At 34.8% G+C, this 21,801-nt stretch overlaps 1 protein-coding gene across 9 annotated transcripts in view; it reads left to right on the forward strand.

The window, feature by feature from the left end:
• The window catches only part of Hipk (Homeodomain interacting protein kinase), a 143,156-nt gene that overhangs the window by 97,989 nt on the left and 23,366 nt on the right, over window positions 1-21,801 (forward strand). For 8 of the 9 annotated variants that reach the window (XM_074255241.1, XM_074255233.1, XM_074255238.1 and 5 more), the window contains 2 exons: window positions 14,187-14,333; window positions 17,584-17,748. In XM_074255241.1, coding sequence (XP_074111342.1) covers window positions 14,187-14,333; window positions 17,584-17,748 — 312 coding nt within the window. The remainder of the gene's footprint in view (window positions 1-14,186; window positions 14,334-17,583; window positions 17,749-21,801) is intronic. The other variant, XM_074255240.1, reaches the window with a different exon arrangement.

The following is a 21,801-nucleotide window of genomic DNA, read 5'->3' on the forward strand; positions in this document are numbered from 1 at the left end:
ACTAATTAACTAAATTCCTTGAGTTTTACGCTTAACATTTCTTTAATACAAAATACCAAATTCACTAATTTAATTCATTACCAAAATTTCTCAACTAAATTCTTTAACAATTTTCTCAAAAAATTAATTCACTAAATTTACTAAATTAATTAAATTCAGCCCAACGGCCTAGAATTAATTTTACAAAATTTCAAATTTCAAATTCTACAAGTTTAACAAGCCTCATTAAATATTCAAACTGCATATATTCCAAAGTGACCTTGACTATCTAAATTACACAAATGCTTCTACTATTTAAACTTAATCAAATAATTTTAACTAAATAATTTCCCATAACTAAAAGGCTTGTAACAACTAATTAATTGACATTTATGAATAATTTACTTATAAAAGAATCTACTAAATTAAAAGTGACATCTGAGACAATAGCGATCATTAATTGACAAATTTTATTACAGTTAATTCGGCCTCTCAATTTTCAAATTCAAGCTTGGCCTGAAATAATTGTAATAATAATACCTGACTTAACTTTTACAACTCTCCAAACGTTGAGTGAAGTCCTGGTGGAAACGAGCGAAATCAGCGGCTGGTTGGTCTCTCTCTCTCGTCTCGAATAAACTTTCCGGCTCCAAGTAATGGGTTCCCAATTCCGGATCGTAGATTGACTTCCTTCTTGATGGTCCTGAATCTCGATGACAGAATTTATTACACAGCACTACACTGACTCACTGTTTTGCCAAAAGCCTCACTGTCTCAAAGCGTCACTGGCTCAAAAGGTGTTACTTGTTCCAAGGGCAGGCTCAAAAAGTGTTACTTGTTCCAGGGCCTGGCTCAAAAAGCCTTGATGTTTCTTTTGTCGGATCTTTTATAACCCTTGACTCCGAGTTCTCGAACTTTCCTATTGTCAACCCCGCTTCGTTTTTTGGGGACAGCAGTGGGGACTTTCGATTTGCACGCCCGGTGACAAGTCTGAACTACTTGTCAAAATCGAACGGTAAGGGAAAACCCTCATTTATCGAGGCGTCAATAAAGTGGTCGATAACGACCATGAGAAGTTCAGTTTTCCCTGTCACAAATGTTAAGTATCACTTAAGATTTGACTAGAATCGAAGTAAAATAAATTGATTAGTTTTTTTTTTTATTTATTTAATTCAATCGACCTTAGAACAAGTGTTCCCTAAGGGCTAAGTACTGAATGTTACATTAATAGTGAGCAATTTTTATTAATTAAAGTAAAACATTTTTGAATTAGTTTTTTATAAATTAAAGTAAAAAACTTTAGAATTTGTTAGTATAATTATAAAATAATTACAATAATTACAATATGTTAAGATAAGAAAAGATAACTTTCTGCAAACTTTCAATCGAAATATATAAAAAACTTCAATAAAGTATTGTCATAAGTTTTCTGTTAAAGAATTTAACCATAATAATTTTGGTAATCGTTTTCCTAAAATACAATTTCAAGTTTTCCTCACAATATTCCCAGCTTTAGAAAACAACCTTTCAGCTGGTGCAGAGGTGGCCATCTCTGAACTATGTTTCAGAGCCAAATCCGTTAATTTTGGATGCATTGGATACATTGAGATGATCTACCTTAAGATTTGATAACGGTGCCGCAATATATAAGTCTAGCTCTGTATTTTTGGTCGTTGAGGTGTTTATTGCCATTATTTTTTTATGGTGTACCTGCCATATATCTTGTCCGTTGCGGCCACTTCTGATGAAACAGATGATTCAGAATTGGTCACCGTTAGAACATCATCATTTCTTCCGTTCAAACTCAAACATCGGTTTGTATAATTGATGGTTTTCGACAAGGATAATGGCTCATCTAAATCAATTTTTTTCAAATCTAGGATCCAAAACCGTTGCTACCGAGAAAAGGTGAATATTTCAGATGTTTTGAAATCTTTTGATCAATTCCGTTTGCAGCGAATATTTTAATTGGTTAGCCAATTCACTATTTATCGTTGTTGCATCTAATAGAGTTCTCAAACACTTAATAATAAGTATGACTTTGTAACCAGGGGGTTTTGCCCAGGTCCAGTTAGCTACCCCTTTCCTCTTTAGAAAGGGCTCCACTGGGATTTTAGACACGGTGTCCCAGAAATCGGGGAAGCATGAGAGGGGAAAAGACAGGGTCGTGAGAAGTCCGAGAAAGGCTGTAAATAAAACTAAGAAAAATTACTTATAACAATTAAAATGATTTATTCAATCAATTTATAAACTTAACAATTTTCTTATAAACTAACTTAATCGTGAGAACCTCGCACCTACGCTGGCCCTTGCCAATTATTCTTATAACTAAATATCCAATTTTCTTAACCTCGTCACTCCGACGGAATATCTTAATACCAATTAATTACCTCGTCAACCTGACGGAATACCAATTAACATAATTTACCTCGTCAACCTGACGGAATACTAATTAAAACCTATTCCCGCCTGTGCCCCCGACTCGGGCGTCTACGCAGCGGTTTCCTAACTTAATCCGTTGTACACCCGACTCGGGCGTCTATACAACGTTTCTAAATACTCACTAAATTCCATACAAAAATCGTCCACCGGACGCTAACTTAATACCCACTTTATCCGAATTTCTAATTCTCTAAATTCCTGAAATTTTACACTTAACATTTCTTTAATACAAAATACCAAATTCACTAATTTAATTCATTACCAAAATTTCTCAACTAAATTCATTAACAGTTTTCTCAATAAATTAATTCACAAAATTTACTAAATTAATTGAATTTAGCCCAACGGCCTAGAATTAATTTTACAAAATTACAAATTTCAAATTCTACAAATTTAACAAGCCTCATTAAATATTCAACTTACATATATTCCAAAGTGACCTTGACTATCTAAATTACACAAATGCTTCTACTATTTCAACTTAATCAAATAATTTTAACTAAATAATTTCCCATAACAAAAAGGCTTGCAACAAACTAACTAATTGACATATGTGAATAATTTACTTATAAAAGAATCTATTAAATTAAAAAGTGACATCTGAGACAATAGCGATCATTAATTGACAAAATTTTATTACAGTTAATTCGACCTCTCAATTTTCAAATTCAAGCTTGGCCTGAAATAATTGTAATAATAATACCTGACTTAATTTTTACAACTCTCCAAACGTTGAGTGATTTCCTGGTGGAAACTGGCGAAATCAGCGGCTGGTTGGTCTCTCTCTCTCGTCTTCAATGAACTATCTGACTCCAAGTAAAGGGTTCCCAATCCCGGATCGTCCATTGACTTCCTTCTTGATGGTCCCCAAATCTTGATGACAGAATTTATTACACAGCACTACACTGACTCACTGTTTTGCTAAAAGCCTCACTGGCTCAAAACCTAGCTCAAAAACGTTACTTGTTCCAAGGCCTGGCTCAAAAAGCCTCGATGTTTCTTTTGTCGGCTCTTTTATAACCCTCAACAACGAGTTCTCGAACTTTCCTATTGTCAACCCCGCTTCGTTTTTGGGGACAGCAGTGGAGACTTTCGATTTGCATGCCAGGTGACAAGTCTGAACTACTTGTCAAAAATCGAACGGTAAGGGAAAACCCTCATTTATCGTAGCGTCAATAAAGTGATCGATAACGACCATGGGAAGTTCAGTTTTCCCTGTCACAACTTTACTGGCTGTCACATATTTTTTGGCGCGCATTTCTTTAGTGACATTGTGAAAAGGTCCTAAAACTTTTTCTATCTCTGTGAGCATAATAATTTTGTTTGCTTGAAGAATTTAAGGTGCATTTGGATGTTTTAATAAAATAGTTTCTATTGTACTACTCATTATTACAAAACGTTCACTATTACAAAAAGTATCAAAAGAAAACGGCTATTTTTGCTTTTTATGTTAAATAAATATTTGTTAACAGTTAATAAATATTTGATAAATCATATGATGTTAAAAAATTATTTGTTCACTATTACAAAAAGTATCAAAAGAAAACGGCTATTTTTGCTTTTTATGTTAAATAAATATTTGTTAACAGTTAATAAATATTTGATAAATCATATGATGTTAAAAAATTATTTGTTAACAATTATTAAAGCTCATTAAATGTAAACAAATCCTTCTATCAGTGTATATGTAATAATAATATTTATTATTGCTCCGTAATAATATTTATATATGCTCCGTTGCTTTAGAATTTATTACTATTTTAAAATTAAGAAAATAATAAAGGTAGAATCAGAATTAAGAGATAAAATTTTGATGGAATCATTTATTTAGTATATGGAACTATATATTGCTGGAGGGCCTGGGTAACAATTTTTAAACTTGACAAAGCTATTAATTTTAGTGAAATTTAATTTTCTTCTATAAGTTAATACAGTTTCTATTATTTAATTCGCAAAATACTAAAGATTAAAATATTATTAATCATTGGAGTAACAGACTCTTAGATAAAAAATTAGGAATACGGTAGACCCTAAAAGCCATCCGTGCAACTTCCCCCTAATTCCATGCCTAAGTGCATAAAACTGCACTAATGTTGTTTTTGAGCTCTTCGAGCTCAAAAATACAATTTATGTGTTATTTTGAGCTCTTCGAGCTTAAAAATCTGATAGAAGTATCATAGAACAATATTCTTTAAATTTTCAAACCGCACTAACTTTGCAATAAATCAACCGATTTTCACGCCGTTGGCAGAATTTGATGCAATTTTTTTAGTTTCATGATGAATTTTCAAGTTTGAATTGATACAACTAGGAAATTTGGAGTAATTCCAAAAAAAACACTTTTTTTGGTTTTTTTTTGTTCATGATATTTCTTGAACGAATTGACCAATTTTGACCGGCTTGACGGCGATCGACGTAATTTTTTCATGCTAATAGCTGATTAGTTTTTGAAATTGATCAGTGCAGCCGTTTAAAAGTTATTCCAAAAAATGTCGGAATTATGTTAAAAAAACACTTATTTCCAAATATTTTATCGAGAATATCTCTTGAACCAATCAACCTATTTCTACGTTTTTGGCGGCGATCGACGTGATTTTTTAAGCTCTAATAATTATTTTACATCATTAAATACGATCCGAGAAGAAATAACGAAGTTATGTCAAAAAAACTCTTTTTTCGATTTTCTTTCGTTCACGATATCTCTCGAACAAATCAACCGATTTTGACCTGATTAGCGATGATCGGCGTGGTTTTTCAAGCTTAAGGGCGGATCAGTTTTTGAAGTTGATCGATAGAGCCGTTGAAAAGATATTTCAAAAAAACCACTTTCAAAAATGACTTTTTTCTTATTTTTTTTTTAGATTTTTCAAGATTTCTTAAAATCTATCGGTCCGAATCGGTTCAAATTCTCAGGAAATCTAAGTTCGAGGGAACTCTTTAGAACACCGTTTAGTTCGTTCCGATCGGTTCAGTCGTTCAAAAGTTATAAACGAGTTACATAGTCACACACACACACACACACACACACACACACACACACACACACAGACACACACACATGTAAGGCCGATAGTTTGAGACATGGGGTTTTCTGTGTGAATATATGTACCCAATGAATCCAAAAGTCTGCTGCGATAAAAATTTTCATTTATATATTTTTATTTTTCAAATTATGAAGAAAATTGTTACTTTGAGGACAGTCCTCAATGTATTCAATACGTCAGCGATTCGTCCCCATTCTATGCAAATAGGATAACGCATAATTTGAGGACAGTCCTCAAACCATCGTTACTGTGTGAGTGGATACTTTGAGGTCAGCCCTCGAACTATCGTTATTACTGGGACAGATCGTTCGAGGACAGTCCTCAAACTATCATTAATAAGACTTTTTTAAAGAAAATTTTTCTCTTTAATTCATGTCAATTCATATATCAAGTCAAACAATGATGTAAAAAATTTATAAATAAATAACAATAGCTTATCATAGTGTATAAATAAATTATTTTTTCAATTCCAGTAGAAAATGCCACGTAAAGTTGTTTGGGCTAGATTGACGTAAAAATTATTAAAGCACTTTTTGGAAGAGAATTTGTCTCTCTATAATCATTATCTATTCACATATAAGTCGAACAATAATCTAAAAAGTTCATAAATAAATAATAATATTTTTTAACTAACGGCATGACGGCCGAGCGGGTTAAGACATTAGTTCGCTCGTACGTCTTGTCGCGAGGCCAGGGTTCGAGCCCTGACAATTATTAGAATAGTACCAACACCAACCGTCGGGGGTCGCTCCAGTAGCCGAACTGTACCGGCATGGGTTTTTTCTGTGATTTCCCCATGTCACTATTCCAATAGCCTATAGAAAGAGGTGAGGAATAGCGTCAATGCAGTACAGAAAGCCCAAATCGGTCCACAGCCGTGTGATTATATGGAAGTTGAAAGCAAGGAGGACATAAAATGTGTACGAAATTATAAACGTCGATAATAAGGATAAAATCGGACGTGCTAAGGTCCTAGAGAAGTGATAAGTAATAAAAATTGAAAGTAACAATCAGCCTTGTAAAAACCAAGAACGGTATACAAGTAAAAAGTGGATTATTATTATTATATAATACTTTTTAACTTTAAAAATTCCAATCAAAAATGCCGCGAAACTATGTTCGAGCTAGTTTGAGGTGAAAATCACTTGACTACTTTTTGAAAGAAAATTGTTATCTCGCCAATTATTGTTAATTCCCTTCTATGTAAGACCATAACAAAAAAATGTAAAAAAAGTTCGGAAAATCCAAAAATGCACGCCTCATAACGATCATTCATTTTTTAAGAAAAAAATTATTTGTGTAATTGATTGAAAAAAAAGAAAAAAAATAATCATAATTAAGTAATTTCTCACAGCGTATTTTTTTTTTTAAATATCAGCGCCCGTTTTCCTTGTCATATGCGCACGCAGTCTAAAAAAATCTAGCTTGATCAAGTGGTGCCATAGTTTTACGTGAGGGAAATAAGAAAACTTTGTCTGGCTTTGTACGTGTATATCGTAGTGAATTTTAATGGAAATTCAATTTGAAAAAAAAAATACGTAAACTAGGCTACTGATATGAAATATGCTTCATAACTTTTATTCTGTTACATTGACGTAAAAATCATCTAAGTTTGTTTCGAGAGAGAATTTTATTCTCTATTATTATTTTTAATTGCTTTATCAGTTTAACCATTGTGAAAAATTTGAAAAAAATAATATTAATTTTTGTTCACTTATGAAGTTCTTGCCAAAAATGCCGCGTAATTTTGTGTAGGCTTGATTGACGTCAAAATTTTTAACTCTTCAAATTTCCGTTGAAAATGCCGTTTAACTTTATTTAGGTTCAATAGACGGAAAAATCAGTTAATTACTTTTTTGAAGAGAATTTTTAACTTCCCGCTAAGAAAATTGAAAATTTTCAGAAATCGGAAAGTTATTGTTTTTATCCCGCTTTTCGAAAATCGAGTTTTCATCAGATCTCGACGTTTTGAGGTCCTAGGAAGCTTCCCTGACTATTTCCGAGATGGTGTCTGTATGTATGCGCGCGCGTGTGTGTGTGTGTGTGTGTGTGTAAATTTCTCATAACTTTTGAACGGCTTGACCGATTTAAACGAAATTGGCAGCAATCCAGAGAGTTTCTTTGCCTCCAAATATTTTGTACTATTCAAGGTCATTCAGACCTATAGATTTTCAGAAATCTCAAAAATAAAAAATTTGAAAAACTGTTTTTTAGATCGGTCAGTTCCAAAAACTAATCAGCTCTTAAGCTTAAAAAACTGCATCGATAGCCGTTAACGCGATCAAAATCGGTTAATTCGTTTGTGAGATATTGTGAACGAAAAATTTAGGAAAAGGTGTTTTTCTAACATAACTCCGACATTTCTTCTTGAATTGTTATTGATTCAAAAAATTATTTTTAGAACTTAAAAAACCACGTAGATTGCTGCTGAGAACGGGAAAATCGGTTGATTGATTCGAGAGATATCGTTGACGAAAAATTTGGGAACAACGATTTTTTTAACATAATTCCAATATTTATTTTCGGATCATTTTTGATGTGTTGATATAACTATAAGAACTTAAAAAATCAAGTCGATCTTCTACAAAAACGTCGAAATCGATTAATTGGTTTGTGAGTTATCTTAGTTGAAAAAATACGGAAAAAGTGAACTTTTCAAATTTCTCCAAAATTTTCGGTTTGATTAATTCGTGTCTAGTAGTAAATTGTAGCATTCAAAAAACTGCGTCGAATGTTACGAAAAGTGTGAGAATCGTTTCGTTTGTCCCAAAATTGTTGTGGATTGAAAATTAAAAAAATTGTGTGTTATCAAACTTCTATTAGACTTTTGAGCTCTTGAAGCTCAAAAGCATAGAAAAGCGATCTCTTCAAACCCGAAGAGCTCAAAATAGCTCATAAATTGATTTTTTGAGCTCAAAGAGCTCAAAAACGTCATAAGTACGATTTTAAGTGCCTAGGTATGGAATTAACGGGAAGTTACCGGCATGGCCTTTAGGGTCAACTGTTTTCCTAATTTTTTTCTTTACAATGATTTTTATGTAACATATCTGTCAAACACGAATCTCAAGAGTTTAAATAAGAATCATAACATTTTTTAACTTCTAGAATTCCTATTTTTTCTAAAATTATTTTCAATTCACATATCAGTCAAACAATAATCTAAAAAGTTTAAAATCAAATCAAAATATTGCATGCCTTAATTGCGAAACGCGCAGATATGCTCTACTCTCGCCTAAAAATCGTGATTTCGATTAAAACGTGATTTTCATAATGTAAAGGAAAAAAAATATGGATAAAAAGCATATTAAAATAAATAATAATAACTACCGAACACATTAAAAAATTTTTCTTATCGATTAAATAAGATTTCTCAGAAAAAACTCGTTTTTTCTGATGAATTAAGTGAATAAGAGTGTGGTATTCACGGGTGTAATGGCTTGACAACACTACAACTTTGTCAAAAACCACTTTGGCGATTTAATTGTTTTTTTGTTTTATTCCTGAGGATGTTTGTCAAAACCCTTGTCAAAATTGCGTGTCAAAATAATTCCGTTTCGATGCAGTTAATTTTTTTCGACTGTCAGTTCGGTGACTTTTTCCGCGATTTCGGCAGCCATATACATTTATTTTCATAAAACAGGATTGAAATAACTATAAACAAGCAGAAACTATACATACATGATGGTATAATTACTAACTGTTTTATCATCTGTTAAAATTTTTCTTTAGCTCGACCTACAAAGGGGATAATACTATTCGCGGGAAAATTCAAACAAAAAAAACAAATAATTTTTCTGACGATTTAAATAATTTGTGTATGACGTGAGCGCTTAAGGCATGCTCATTTGGATTTTCTAAACTTTTTCTTCCCTTTACAAGTCCAGCAAAAAATGCCACGTAACTTCGTTTGGGCTAGATTAACGTAGAAATCAGTACTTAATGATAGAGAATTTTTTCTCTATAACTATTAATAATTCACATATCAAACAAATAATAATCTGAGAGGTCGAAAAATGAATCATAATAATTTTTTTGACTTAATACTTAGAAATTAAAAGAGAAGTTTTTTTCTCTACAATTATTGTCAATTCTTTTATGAGAACAAAAAAATCTGAAAAAATAAAGTCAAAATTTTTATCACTCATTGATTTTTAGACAAACATCCTACGTAACTTTATTTGGGCTTGATTAACGTAGAAATCATCTCAGTACTTTTTAAAAGGGAATTTTTTTTCTACAATTATTGTCAATTCCCTTATTTCAATTCCCTTGTAATGTTTCGAAACATTACAAAAATATGTGAAAAAAAAAAAAATCAAAATTTCTTTCACTTATTAAGTTATAGCGAAATATACTACACAACTTTTATTCTGCTAGATGGAAGTAAAAATCATCTCAGTTTGTTTCAAAAGAGAATTTTGCTCTCTATTGGTATTTTCAATTTCTTTCTCAGTTAAACCATTATAAAAAATTAAAAAATAAAGAATTTTTCTTTACTTTAAGCGTTCCTTCCAAAAATGCCACGTAACGTTGTTTTGGCTAGGCTGGCGTAAAAATTATTCAAGTACTGTTTGAAAAAGAATTTTTTACTCTATAATTATTGTCAATTCATATATCAGTCTAACAATTATCTAAAAAATTTATAGATAAATCCTTATATTATTTACTCTCGAAATTTCAGTTGAAAATACCACGTAACGGTGTGTGAGCTAAATTGACGTAAAAATTAGTCAAGTACTTTTTGATAGAGAATTCTTTACTCTATAATTATTGCCAATTCACATATTAGTCAAACTATTACCGAAACATTCGAAAAAAAAAATTAGGAAAACGGTTGACCCTGAAAGCCATCCTAGCAACTTCCCGCTAATTCCATATCTAAGCGCTTATAATCGCACTTATTAATTTTTTGAGCTCTTCGAGTTAAAAAATTTAATTTTTGTGTCATTTTGAGCTCTCCGAGCTCAAAAATCTTATCAAAGTTCGATGAAACACGATTTTTTTGATTTTCAAACTGCTGTAACTTTTGAACGAATCAACCGATTTTTACGTGGTTGACGGCGATCGATTAAGTTTTTTGAGCTCTATAAAAAAGTTCTGATAAAAAAAATTGATCTGATAGAACATTTCGGAGTTATTACAAAAAAACACTTTTTTCGATTTTTTTCGACAACGATATCTCACGAACGCATCAACTGATTTTAAAGAATTTGGTGGCGATCGATGCGGGTTTTCAAGGTAAAGAGCTGATTAGTTTTTATGTTCGATCGGTTCAGCTAATTCGAAGATATTTTGAAAAAATGAAAAAAAAAAAAAAAAAACGTTTTTTCCACTTTTTTTGCAATTTCTCGAAATTTACCGGTCTGAATCGGTTCCGACTTATAGGAAATCTAAGTTTGGCGAAGTCCTTTCGAATGACACCAACCGTGATAGAATCGGTCAAGCCGTTCCCCTTTGATATTTTGGGGTAAGACGATAAATTTGATTTTCATAGAATTTTTTAACTGAAGCTTAGTTAGGGCACTTCCGCTGAAAATTCAAATTTTCGCCGGAAGTGCCCAATTAAACCTCCTGCTAAAAAATTCTATGAAAATAAAATCTATTGTCTTACCCCAAAATATCTTAGGAAAGGCCTAAACACAGCTGATTTCAAAAGCGGAACTGAAAATTCCAATTTTAAAAGGTCCATCAAGGAAGTTACATTTTGGCACACCCTAATAATTATATATGATCATGTACAATTATATATGGTCATATATCATTATATGTAAATAATATATAATTATATATAAGCATATGCACTTAACATAAATTTTTTTACCGGGTGTGTAATTCTTATCATCGATTTATTAAAAATCGATGTTTACTATTAATAAAATCGATTGTAAAAAATCGACAATGAAAAAAAAATAATCGGTTAAAATAAAAATCGATTATTTATTCACTTCCCTAGTCTGACGGCTGCGCGTCAGTTTCATCATCTGGCTTGGGACTGCTTCTCTGACGTAGTTGAACTTAATTCCGACGTTTTTGGTCTGATCGAGAAACTTTCTCGCCATTGTTAATTTAATTGCGCTCTGATTATTACAATAAATTTGTCCCTTTGAGAGGTGTGGATGCTTAACTCGTAAATAAGTCCTCTTCAGTATACTGACTCTTTAGTAGCCTCTGTAAGAGTCTGACAGCTTCCGTTGTTGACAATGCCACTGTTCTCTGTTTTCTGGATTTCCACTTTAATGCGGCTCCTCCCAGGATGAATGCGTACCCTGTGTACGACTTCGACTGAAACAACAAATATCTGGCCATGTCTCGAGCAGCGTTCTGCTCTTTTCTGTTCTGAATTTGAAAGGCTTCTTCGTCAACTTGCCTCGTTAATAGACCTCGCACGGCAGCCCGCCTCCTTTTACCGGCTTTAATCATGTCACTCGACCGTTCGACAGATCCACTACGGCGTCCATGTGCAAATGGCCAAGTCTAACATGCCATATGTTTGCTTCTGACGAGTACGACTCCTCCGTCTCAGCGTTGACCTGCTCTCCAGCTTCTCTTAGGTATTACAAATCTCCAACCCGATCTGCTATCATCTTGATGTTGCCTTCTAGGTCTCTGATGACGGTTCTACCTTTCCCAAATAGGACGTCCCGGTCGTTTAGGGTGATTTACGAGACGGAAAATAGATTAGTCCTGAGATCTTTTACTACTAATGCATTATTCATTTTAACATTTACATTACCTTTCTGTTGCTGCTGTCAGGTACACTTTCCCTTTTGCTTTCGCTGTCGTCGATGCGGTGTTGGCCATTTTGAGCGTTGTACACTTCTAAAGATCCTCCATCATCTTCTCGTTCGCGCACATGTGCGTCGTGCAGCCGCTGTCCAACCACTATCTCGATGTAGATGTCACATTGTTGACCACTTCTGTATTTGCGACTTCGATGCGCAGGTTTTCAAAATTTGCGCTGACGTTTTTCGCCATGCTTTTTGGACGTTGCGGGCATTTTGATGCCCAATGTTCAAGGATACCACATATGTAACATGGGTACCTCTTTTTCTGCTTCGGGTTATTACAACGTTGATTACCGCTTTGCTGATTTCCGGCATAGAGAGTGTTGTTATCGACCGCTGTATGGGAGGCGCGTCGACTTTTATTTTCTTCCATAATTTTCCCGATGTACACCTCTATATTCGGCAGTTCGTCCACGGACCTTATTGTATACCTAAAGTTCTCGTAGTTTGGTGATAGACCTTTGAGTATTAACACGACTAGCATGTCATTGGGAATATCAATCTTCATCCGCGCCAATTGCTCTACTGTACTTGAAAATTTGTCTAGGCGTCCTCTGAAATCGTCATCCTCGTTTATCTTGAATGACGTAATGTCCGTGAGTAATTCTAATTTTCGCACTCGACCTTTTGAGGCATGAATCGACTGGAGCTGTTCGCAGGCTTCCTTCAACGTAGTACAATTTGAAATACTTCTCAGCTCAGCTTCACCTACCGACAAGATAATTTTAGCCAAAGCTTTTTCGTCATTTTTCTTGTACTTGTTCAGCGCGGTCGTCGCTACACGATCAACAGATACAGCATCTGGTACCGAGATGTTACCGCTATCGTAGCTGCACTTGTCGTGTCTTAACAACACGGCCTTCATGCAAATTCATCATACCTGGTAGTTTGAGCTATTTAGTAACTTGAATCTCGATGATTATTTGGCGTTCATATTTTGGGGTTAGATTTTGCCACGCGGTCGAAACTATTTTTCACTTTCTGCTTTTACTCACTTAACTCTTTCTTTTATTTCATATCACTAAATTTTACCTATTCAGCACTGGGCCCATAGCCTATGGAAGATAGGCAAGATTTGGTGATGTAATTAGTGAAAGAGTTGTATAAATTATATTTGACGTCTATTGAATTAAATTTTATGTCTAAGTATTACACGAGATTTACATTTCTATGACTTGTAACGAAATGAATGTGTATAGAGAATAATCATGCATACATGTACGTGTATCGGCGCAAATAGCACGCATCGCATGCGTGATGGACCGACGACTAGTGTAGTGTGAGTAGTGTGCATGTAAGTGTTACTATCTCCAACACTAAGTAATCCTTATATAAAATTGAGATGAAATGTATGTGGCATCAAACTATTCGTAACGTGATTGGTCGAATATATCATGAGCATGAAAATATATGCAAACACTATAGTAAGGCGCGCGCTTGCGCGCGCAAATTTGAATTCTAGTACGTAAGAAAAATAAAATAATAGTAAGATAAAAAATAAAGAGCTGTTAACTCAAAGAAAGGCGAACAAAAAGTGACTGCTAATAATCATAATAATAATGAGGTATCCAAGCGACGCGTATTAAATGTTATGTAGCGACTAGACCGCCTCTTGGTTCCTCGTAGTGAACAAAATATAAATGATTATGATAAATGTAGAAATTGTTTTGATAAAGTTTTCTAACATTTTTTTTTCTTTTTAACTTTTAGTTGCAAAACAAAATACTGTATAAGCTTAGATTTATTTATGTTCGTGTTTATGAAGAATATGTTTAAAAATCGTATTGAACTTGTTAAGCAATAAATCACGTAATTTTCATTTTAAAAATCAAATTTGATATCGGCGAGTGTTTGAGATGACCATTTACTACTAATTTTTTTTTTTTAAGTTTCAATAAGGTACATGTTTATCATTAGATTATTTGTATGATACTAGCCTCCACAATCGCAACAAGCGCCATTACAAATTCAACCGTCGATTATTTCTCAACAAGCAGTTGCTGCAGCTACGGCAGCTGCGCAGCAGCAATATACGGCAGTCCCAGTATCTATGGTAGAAACTGGACGACAAATGCTCCTTACGGTAAGTACAGTAGTAATTACTTTGAATATATCTAAGAATAAAATAATATTTTCCTTTTCAAAAATTTTTTCATATTTCAAATTGAACGTTTCTCTTATATATATATATATATATATATATATATATATATATATATATATATATATATATATATATATATATATATATGTGTGTGTATATATATATATATATATATATATATATATATATATATATATATATATATATATATATATATATAGAAGCTGTTCTATAGATAGATTGACTCATCACGATATCTCGGGAACCATCGGACCTAGAAACTTGAAATTTGGTAGGAATATTACTTTTGCCTTGTAGAGGTCATCTATAAACGGATTTTAAGAAATTCCACTCCCAAAAGGGTTCGCGGGGGAGTTAACAATGTAAAATTTTCATTTTAAAACTATACACGGAAAAAAAATCCTATGAAAAATTACGATGATAACATAGTAATCGAGGACTAGACTTTCAGTATGTTGATTTTTATGATGCTGCCGTATACAGAATACAATTTGAATTATTGAAAATTACGATGTTATTTAGTAAATTCTTTTTCCGTAAGAGCGAGTGAATAAGGACGCATACTATATGTTTTAATAAAAAAGAGACAGAGTCCAGTAGTTTGCGACGCCACCACCGAAGGACGACCAACTACTGTATGGAGAGTCTTATTATGTAACTGAACAGAGAGAATAGATATTCCCTCTGATGGCGTAAGGGGATAAACCTTGAGCCTATGGCGGAGAGGATACCGGGTTCGACTCCTCGGTGACACAGGATTATTTTTTCGGTAAACTCAACTTCTTTTTCATTTGAGTGATAGAAATTTAAGATGTTGCATCGTCTAAATTATAATGTTTGAGTTCTGGTCCAGCACTACAATGTTTTATACTGAAAATTACGATGTTACCATCGTAGTTTTTCATAGGATTTTCTCTCTGTGTAGCTACTATCGACTCCAAATTTAGTAGGATTCTTCTGCAAGAGATATAGAAATAATATATGAACGAATTTTACGATATCTTACCCCCACAGGGGGTTGCGGGGGTGGGTATGAATAATGAAAATTTTTAATTTTCAGGCTAAAGCTATCACGAATTTTAAATTTTGTAGGGATTTTTTATAAGTGATGTAAAAATAATTTCTAAACGAATTTCACGACATTTCACCCCACAGCGGGTTGCGGGGGTGGGTATTAACAATAAAAATTTTTAATTTTCAAGCTATAGTTCTTATCGACTTCAAATTTGATAGGAATCTTCTTTAAGTGATGTAAAAATAATTTATGAACAAATTTCACGATAGCTCACGCCACAGGGAGTTGCGGGGGTGGGTGTTGATAATGAAAATTTTTTATTTCTGAGGTATAGCTCTTATATGCTCCAAATTTGCTAAGAATCTGCTATATGTGAGGTATATATGATCTAAGAGCGGATTTTATGACAACCTACTTCCAATATGAATTGCGGAGGTGGATGTTAACCATGAAAATTTTAAATTTCTAAGCTTTAGGTGCTACGTACTCCCAATTTGGTCGCTATCTTTTATATGTGATGTAGAAATAATTCATAAACGAATTTTATGATATCTCACCCCGAAAAAGATTGCGGGGGCGTTAACAATGGAAAATTCCCGATTTTAAACTAGAGCTCTATAGGCTCCAAATTGGATAGGAAATTTTCTGTGAGAGATGTAGAAATAATATACAAACGAATTTTACGATAGCTCACCTTACAGCGGGGTTTGCGGGGGTAGGTGTTAACTATTCAAATTTTTAATTTCCAAACTATAGCTCCTATTGTGACCAAATTTGATGAAAGTTTTCTCTTTTCTGTATGTGATGCAGAAATGATCTAAGAACGAATTTTACGACGAACCACCCGTAATAAGGATCGCGGGGGTGGGCTAACAATAAAAAATCATAATTTCTAAAATATAGCTTCTAAAAGCTGTAAATTTGGTAAGAAATTTTCATTATTTACGAGGAGATAATCTCAAAACAGTTTTAAAAAAATTCTACTTCCGATAGGCATTGCGCGGGTAAGTGTGTTAATATCTAAAATTTTAATTTCCAAACTGTAACTTTTACAGCCTCAAAATTTAGTCGGAATCTTCGTGGATAATGTCAAGTTCAGCTGAGAATAGATTTTCTCAAATTCTAACCCCAAAAGAGATTGCAGGAGCGTTAACAATAAAAATCTCTCATTTTAAAACAATAGTTTCTATGGACTCGAAGTTTTGTTGGAAGCTTTTATTTATAATGTAGAAGTCATCTCGAATAGGATCTTACGAAATTTTTCCCCAACATAGGAGTGCGGGAGTGATAATTGTCAAAAAATTCATATTCTTCAAATACAGTTCCGACAGCTATAAAATTTGATAGAATCTTAAGAGAAACAGGAAATCATAGGGATGGCCTTCGATGTCAACTGATTTAAATATTTTTTTCTTCATGTCAATTATTATTCATTTTTGGAAGATAGCCACGAGGATGTTATAGAAACTGCATATTGAAAGTTACAATAAATATTAGCTAGAATAATTATATGAATAAAAGGTACGGGCCAATCGGACGGAATTTAGAATAAGTGAAAGTCAAAACAATACGCCAATCAAATTTCAAGTCTAGATCTAAAAATATAATTCTATTCAATTCTAAATACAATTTGTCTGAAATTATCTAGTTCTGGTTGGCTACAGATATTAAAACTATCATTTTTATTGCAATTTACATTAAAAATATAATGTGTGAGGCGAGATGAAACAAAACGATTTCAGACCGAGTGATGCCAGCCCTCGCTTCGCTCGGGCAGGCAACTGCATTCTAATGTGAAATTGTTTTGTTTCATTCCTAGTCACACAATATACTATTGGGAATTCTTTTATTTTTGAATAACTACTGTTTTATTTTGCATATTTTACGACACGTTCAATTTATTTTAGACGTTATTTCTGTTTCTACCATTTAAGAAATATTGTTTTTTACATGAAGCTTATTTCACAAATAGAAAAATGTACGATTCTTAAATTTCAGAGTTTAGAATTCATCTAATTTAGAGTTGGCAATAAATCCCTTAACATAGAAATCGACTCGAATTAATGAACTCAATTGTATAATAAATAAATGTTACATGTACAAATTTTTTTTTCTCATACTATACTATCTCAATAAGATTTCAATACTAAATTCAATTCCTTACTCTTATGTATCTAATCGTTTTAATTTTAGAATGCAGTTCAAACATCTTGGCCTACTGGAAGCCGACAAATGACAGCTATAGTACCATCATGGCAACAATTACCACCTCAGCATGCAACGATTCAACAACCAATTCTCAGTGATACTAGTGATTGGGGACGACCTCTAATCGTAGATAGCTCCTCAATATTACAGGTAATTAGTCATTATGCATAGCTCTAAGTTTAAAAATGGTGAAAAGTTTTAGAGATGGCATGCAAGGTGAACTTTGTTTACAGATTTTTTTGCGACTGTTTGATTATAGCTTGAGATAAACATATCAGTACATTTTGATTAAATTTCCAATAATAGAATAAAGTAAAGTTATTTTCGAATCAATATAATTGATTTGTCAACGCAAGAGATATTTTACTTACTTCAAAACAAAATAACTTCACTCAAGAACATCGATGTTTTTGACTTCAGACAATTAGATTGCAGCGTCGCGTGTTGAATGATACCAAAATCGGAATTCGAGTTATGTTTTCGGTTCGAGTATTTTTTTCTGTGTGGATATATCAAACTATATCAAATTATTTATGAAAATATCAATTTTTTACGATCTTTTGACACATCTGTTAACGGGGATAGCCACTGTGAGAATAAAAGAAATCGGTGATTTTCGAGAATTTTTTGACTGGGATAATAAAGGAATTCGGGGATCAGGTTTCTTTTCTTTTATAAAGTATACATAGTAAATCATTCTTCTCAATTTAAAAAAATTAGGAAAACGGTTGACCCTGAAGGCCATCCCTACAACTTCCCGCCACTTTCGTAATTAAGCGCTCAAAATTGCACTTATTATGTTTTTAAGCTCTTCGAGCTCAAAACCCTAATTTTTGTGGAGTTTTGAGCTCTCCGAGCTCAAAAATTTGATAATAGGCTTAATAAATCATTATTTTTTTAATTTTCAAACCGCAATAACTTTTGAATGAATCAACCGATTTTCACACGGTTAGCGGCATTTGACGCAGTTTTTCAAATTCTATGATATACTTTCAAACAAAAATTGATTAGACCGGAAATTTCGGTGTAATCCGAAAAAAACACTTTTTGTCGATTTTTTTCGTCAATGATAACTCACGAACGAATCAACCGATATTGACTAACTTGGTGGCGATCGACGTGGTTTTTCGATGCTAAGAGCTGATTAGTTTTTGGAATTGTTCGGTCAAGCCGCTTAAAAGTTATTGAAAAAAAAACCACATTTGAGAAAATTTTTTTTCGTAGTTTTTTCAGATTTCTGAAAATCTACCGGTTCATATCGGTCCAAACCATATTCAAAATCTACACACACACACACACACACACATCATCGCGAAAACATGCAGGGAAGCTTCCTAGGACCTCAAAAGGTCAAGATCTGATGAGAACTCGATTTTCGAAAAATGGGGTGAAACGAATAACTTCCCGATTTTTGAAAATTTTCAATTTTCTTCGTGGGAAGTTAAATATATCATGTTATTATAATACTATAAGTATTTTTGAGGTGCACCAAAAAAATTTCCCCCATCACGGTCTCATCTCTAACTCAACAACGGATTATCTGAAACAAATAAACTAAACCGCGTTGTAATTTGTATGCATGTTGTTATCGTTTCACGTGAGGGATTTTGAAAATTCGGATTTGAAAAAAATGGCCACCTATAAAAAATTTCTTTGTTTCTAAACTTCCCGCTAAGAACATCGAAGATTTTCAAAAATCGGGTTGTCTCTGTTTTTACCTCGTTTTGCAAAAATTGCGTTTTCATCAGATCTCGACGTTTGAAAGTCACAGAAAGCTTCCTTGACTACCCTCACGATGTTGTCACTATGTCTGTCTGTATGACCGTGTGTGTGTGTGTGTGTGTGTGTGTGTGTGTGTGTGTGTGTGTGTGTGTGTGTTTTCCAAAGAGGTACGAAAAAAAGATCTTCAAAAGACACCGCTATCGTTAACTCTGCTGCCCATCTTACGCCAGATATCGATGGTCGGTAGTGTGGAAATTTTTACCCACTAAAAAAAAAAACATTCCTCTTCCCCTCTCCCCATAGATGGTACGGGGAGGACTGGATTGGAACCGCGTTAGCATTACTTCAATCCAGTCCGTGCTGCATCTCACGACGGCTACTCCTGGCTACTGGTCCCTTTCTGCGATTTTTTCTTTCAGAAGGCGCCGCGCGTAAACTGCAACAGCTGACCAGTTTTCCTCTTTTTCGATCATATAAGTCACCAAGCTGGAGGGGGAGAGCCTGGCGCCTATGATCTCTTCGATGCTGCTTCTGTAGTCTTTCCACCGAGGACACTCGAAGAATGTGTGTTCGGTGTTGTCAATTTTGTCCGGGCAATATTTGCATGTCGATTTGTCCTGTAGTTTCATCCTGAAGAGATAGTCATTGAATTGGCCATAGCCTGTCAAGAGCTGGGTCAGAAAAAATTCCGTGTCCCCGTGTTGTCGAGAGAGCCAGACGTTTATGTCCGGAATCAGGCGCGCCGTCCATCTGTCCGTCTCCCCTGACGTCCATCGGTCTTGCCACTCCTGTTGCGTTTCCTTTTTTATTCTCATCTTTGTCTCCTTAGAGTTGTCACCATTTCTTTTAGCGCCCTAGAGCTTGGCTCTTTCAAACGCTAATAAGTCGACAGGTGTAGCTCCCGCAATGACCAGTACCGCTGCCTCTGAAACCGTGCGATAGGCACAAGTAACTCTCAGCGCACCTCGTCGTTGCACCGCCGCTATTTTGCGCCGATAAGTCCTCTGTCTAAGTATGTCTGGCCATATTTCCGCTCCGTATAGCAGTATTGAGTGGGCTACTTCCAAGAGCACCCTCCTGTTTTTGGTTCGTGGTCCTATAGTGTTGGTCATGATTCTCGACAGGTTGGAAACTACCTTGTTGGCTTTTGTGCAGGCGTTTTCATGGTGTTCTCGGAAGGACAGCTTCTCGTCGATAACTACACCTAAATAACGCAGTACCCTCGTGGATGTCAGTGTTGTCCCGCCCATGTCTACGACGAACGGTTTTGGGAACCACTTTTGTCGGGTCAGGACGACGATCTCAGATTTTTGCTTGGCGAGTTGCAGGTGATGTTCCTCCAGCCAATTTTCGACGACATCGATGGTTTCCCGGAATAGTAGTTCTGCCTCCTCTGCACTGTCAACGACTATCGTAGCCGCGACGTCGTCTGCAAAGCCCGTGAGTTTCACCTGTTTCGGTAACGGGATTTCCAGAAACTCATCATAGTCTGCGTTCCAAAGGTCGGGCCCCATAATTGAACCTTGCGGCACGCCAGCCGTTATGTTATGTTCTTGTGGGCCTTCCGTCGTTTTCGCTATCAACGTTCTTTCGTCGAAATAGTCGTCTACTATTCTCAGATTTTCTGGCTCCACATCAAATTTGTGTTCTAAAGCATCTAGGATGTTACCCCAGCTCGCACTGTTGAAGGCGTTCTTGATGTCCAGTGTAAGAACAAGACACACCTTGCGAGCTTTGAGGCTGCCAGACCATGCTTCTCTAGCTGTCTCTATGACTTTCTGGATCGCACCAATTGTTGATCGTCCTTTTCGGAAGCCATGTTGGTTACTGGCAAAGCCTCCGGCACGGTCAATATCGTTTCGTAGCCTGCCCTGAATGAGCTTCTCGAGCAGTTTCCCAGCTATATCAAGCATACAGAGTGGTCTAAATGACGATGGTGTTATAGGGGTTCCCTTCCCTTTGTCTAACAGGACCAATCTCTGCCGCTTCCAGACCGTAGGAAACGTGCCGGTTGCCAAACACGCATTGTAGGCACTCAGGAGTATGTGCGGGTATTCCAGGGCTACAATCTTGATCACCGAGGCTGGGATGCCATCAGGGCCTGATGCTTTCCCAATCTTGATGGTTTTTGCTGCTTCTTTGCAGTTCTTTGATTGTAAAGGGTGTTGTTTCGCCAGTTTTTACATATCGTCTCTTTTCTCGCCGTGGGTGGTCAGGAAACAGCTCTGCCACGATGCTGTTCATTAAGGCAGGAGACTTCGGTCCTTCTGGAGAAGCCTTCCCAAGTCGTTTAGTGACAATTTGGTATGCCTTACCCCAAAGGTCATTGTTGAGGTCGTTGCAAATCTCTCCACAATATCGCTTTACTCGCTTTAATAGCTTTATTCGAAGCCTTTTTGGCCTGCTTGTACTCCATCGAATATTTATTTTGGTCAAGAGAATGCTTCGCAGCTCTCCTTGCTCGTCGACGTAGCTTGTGGC

This window comes from Cotesia typhae, unplaced genomic scaffold, assembly GCF_013202065.1.
Source record: "Cotesia typhae breed Kobodo isofemale line unplaced genomic scaffold, CoteBio_Ctyphae scaffold_13, whole genome shotgun sequence".
In the NCBI taxonomy this organism is placed as follows: domain Eukaryota; kingdom Metazoa; phylum Arthropoda; class Insecta; order Hymenoptera; family Braconidae; genus Cotesia; species Cotesia typhae.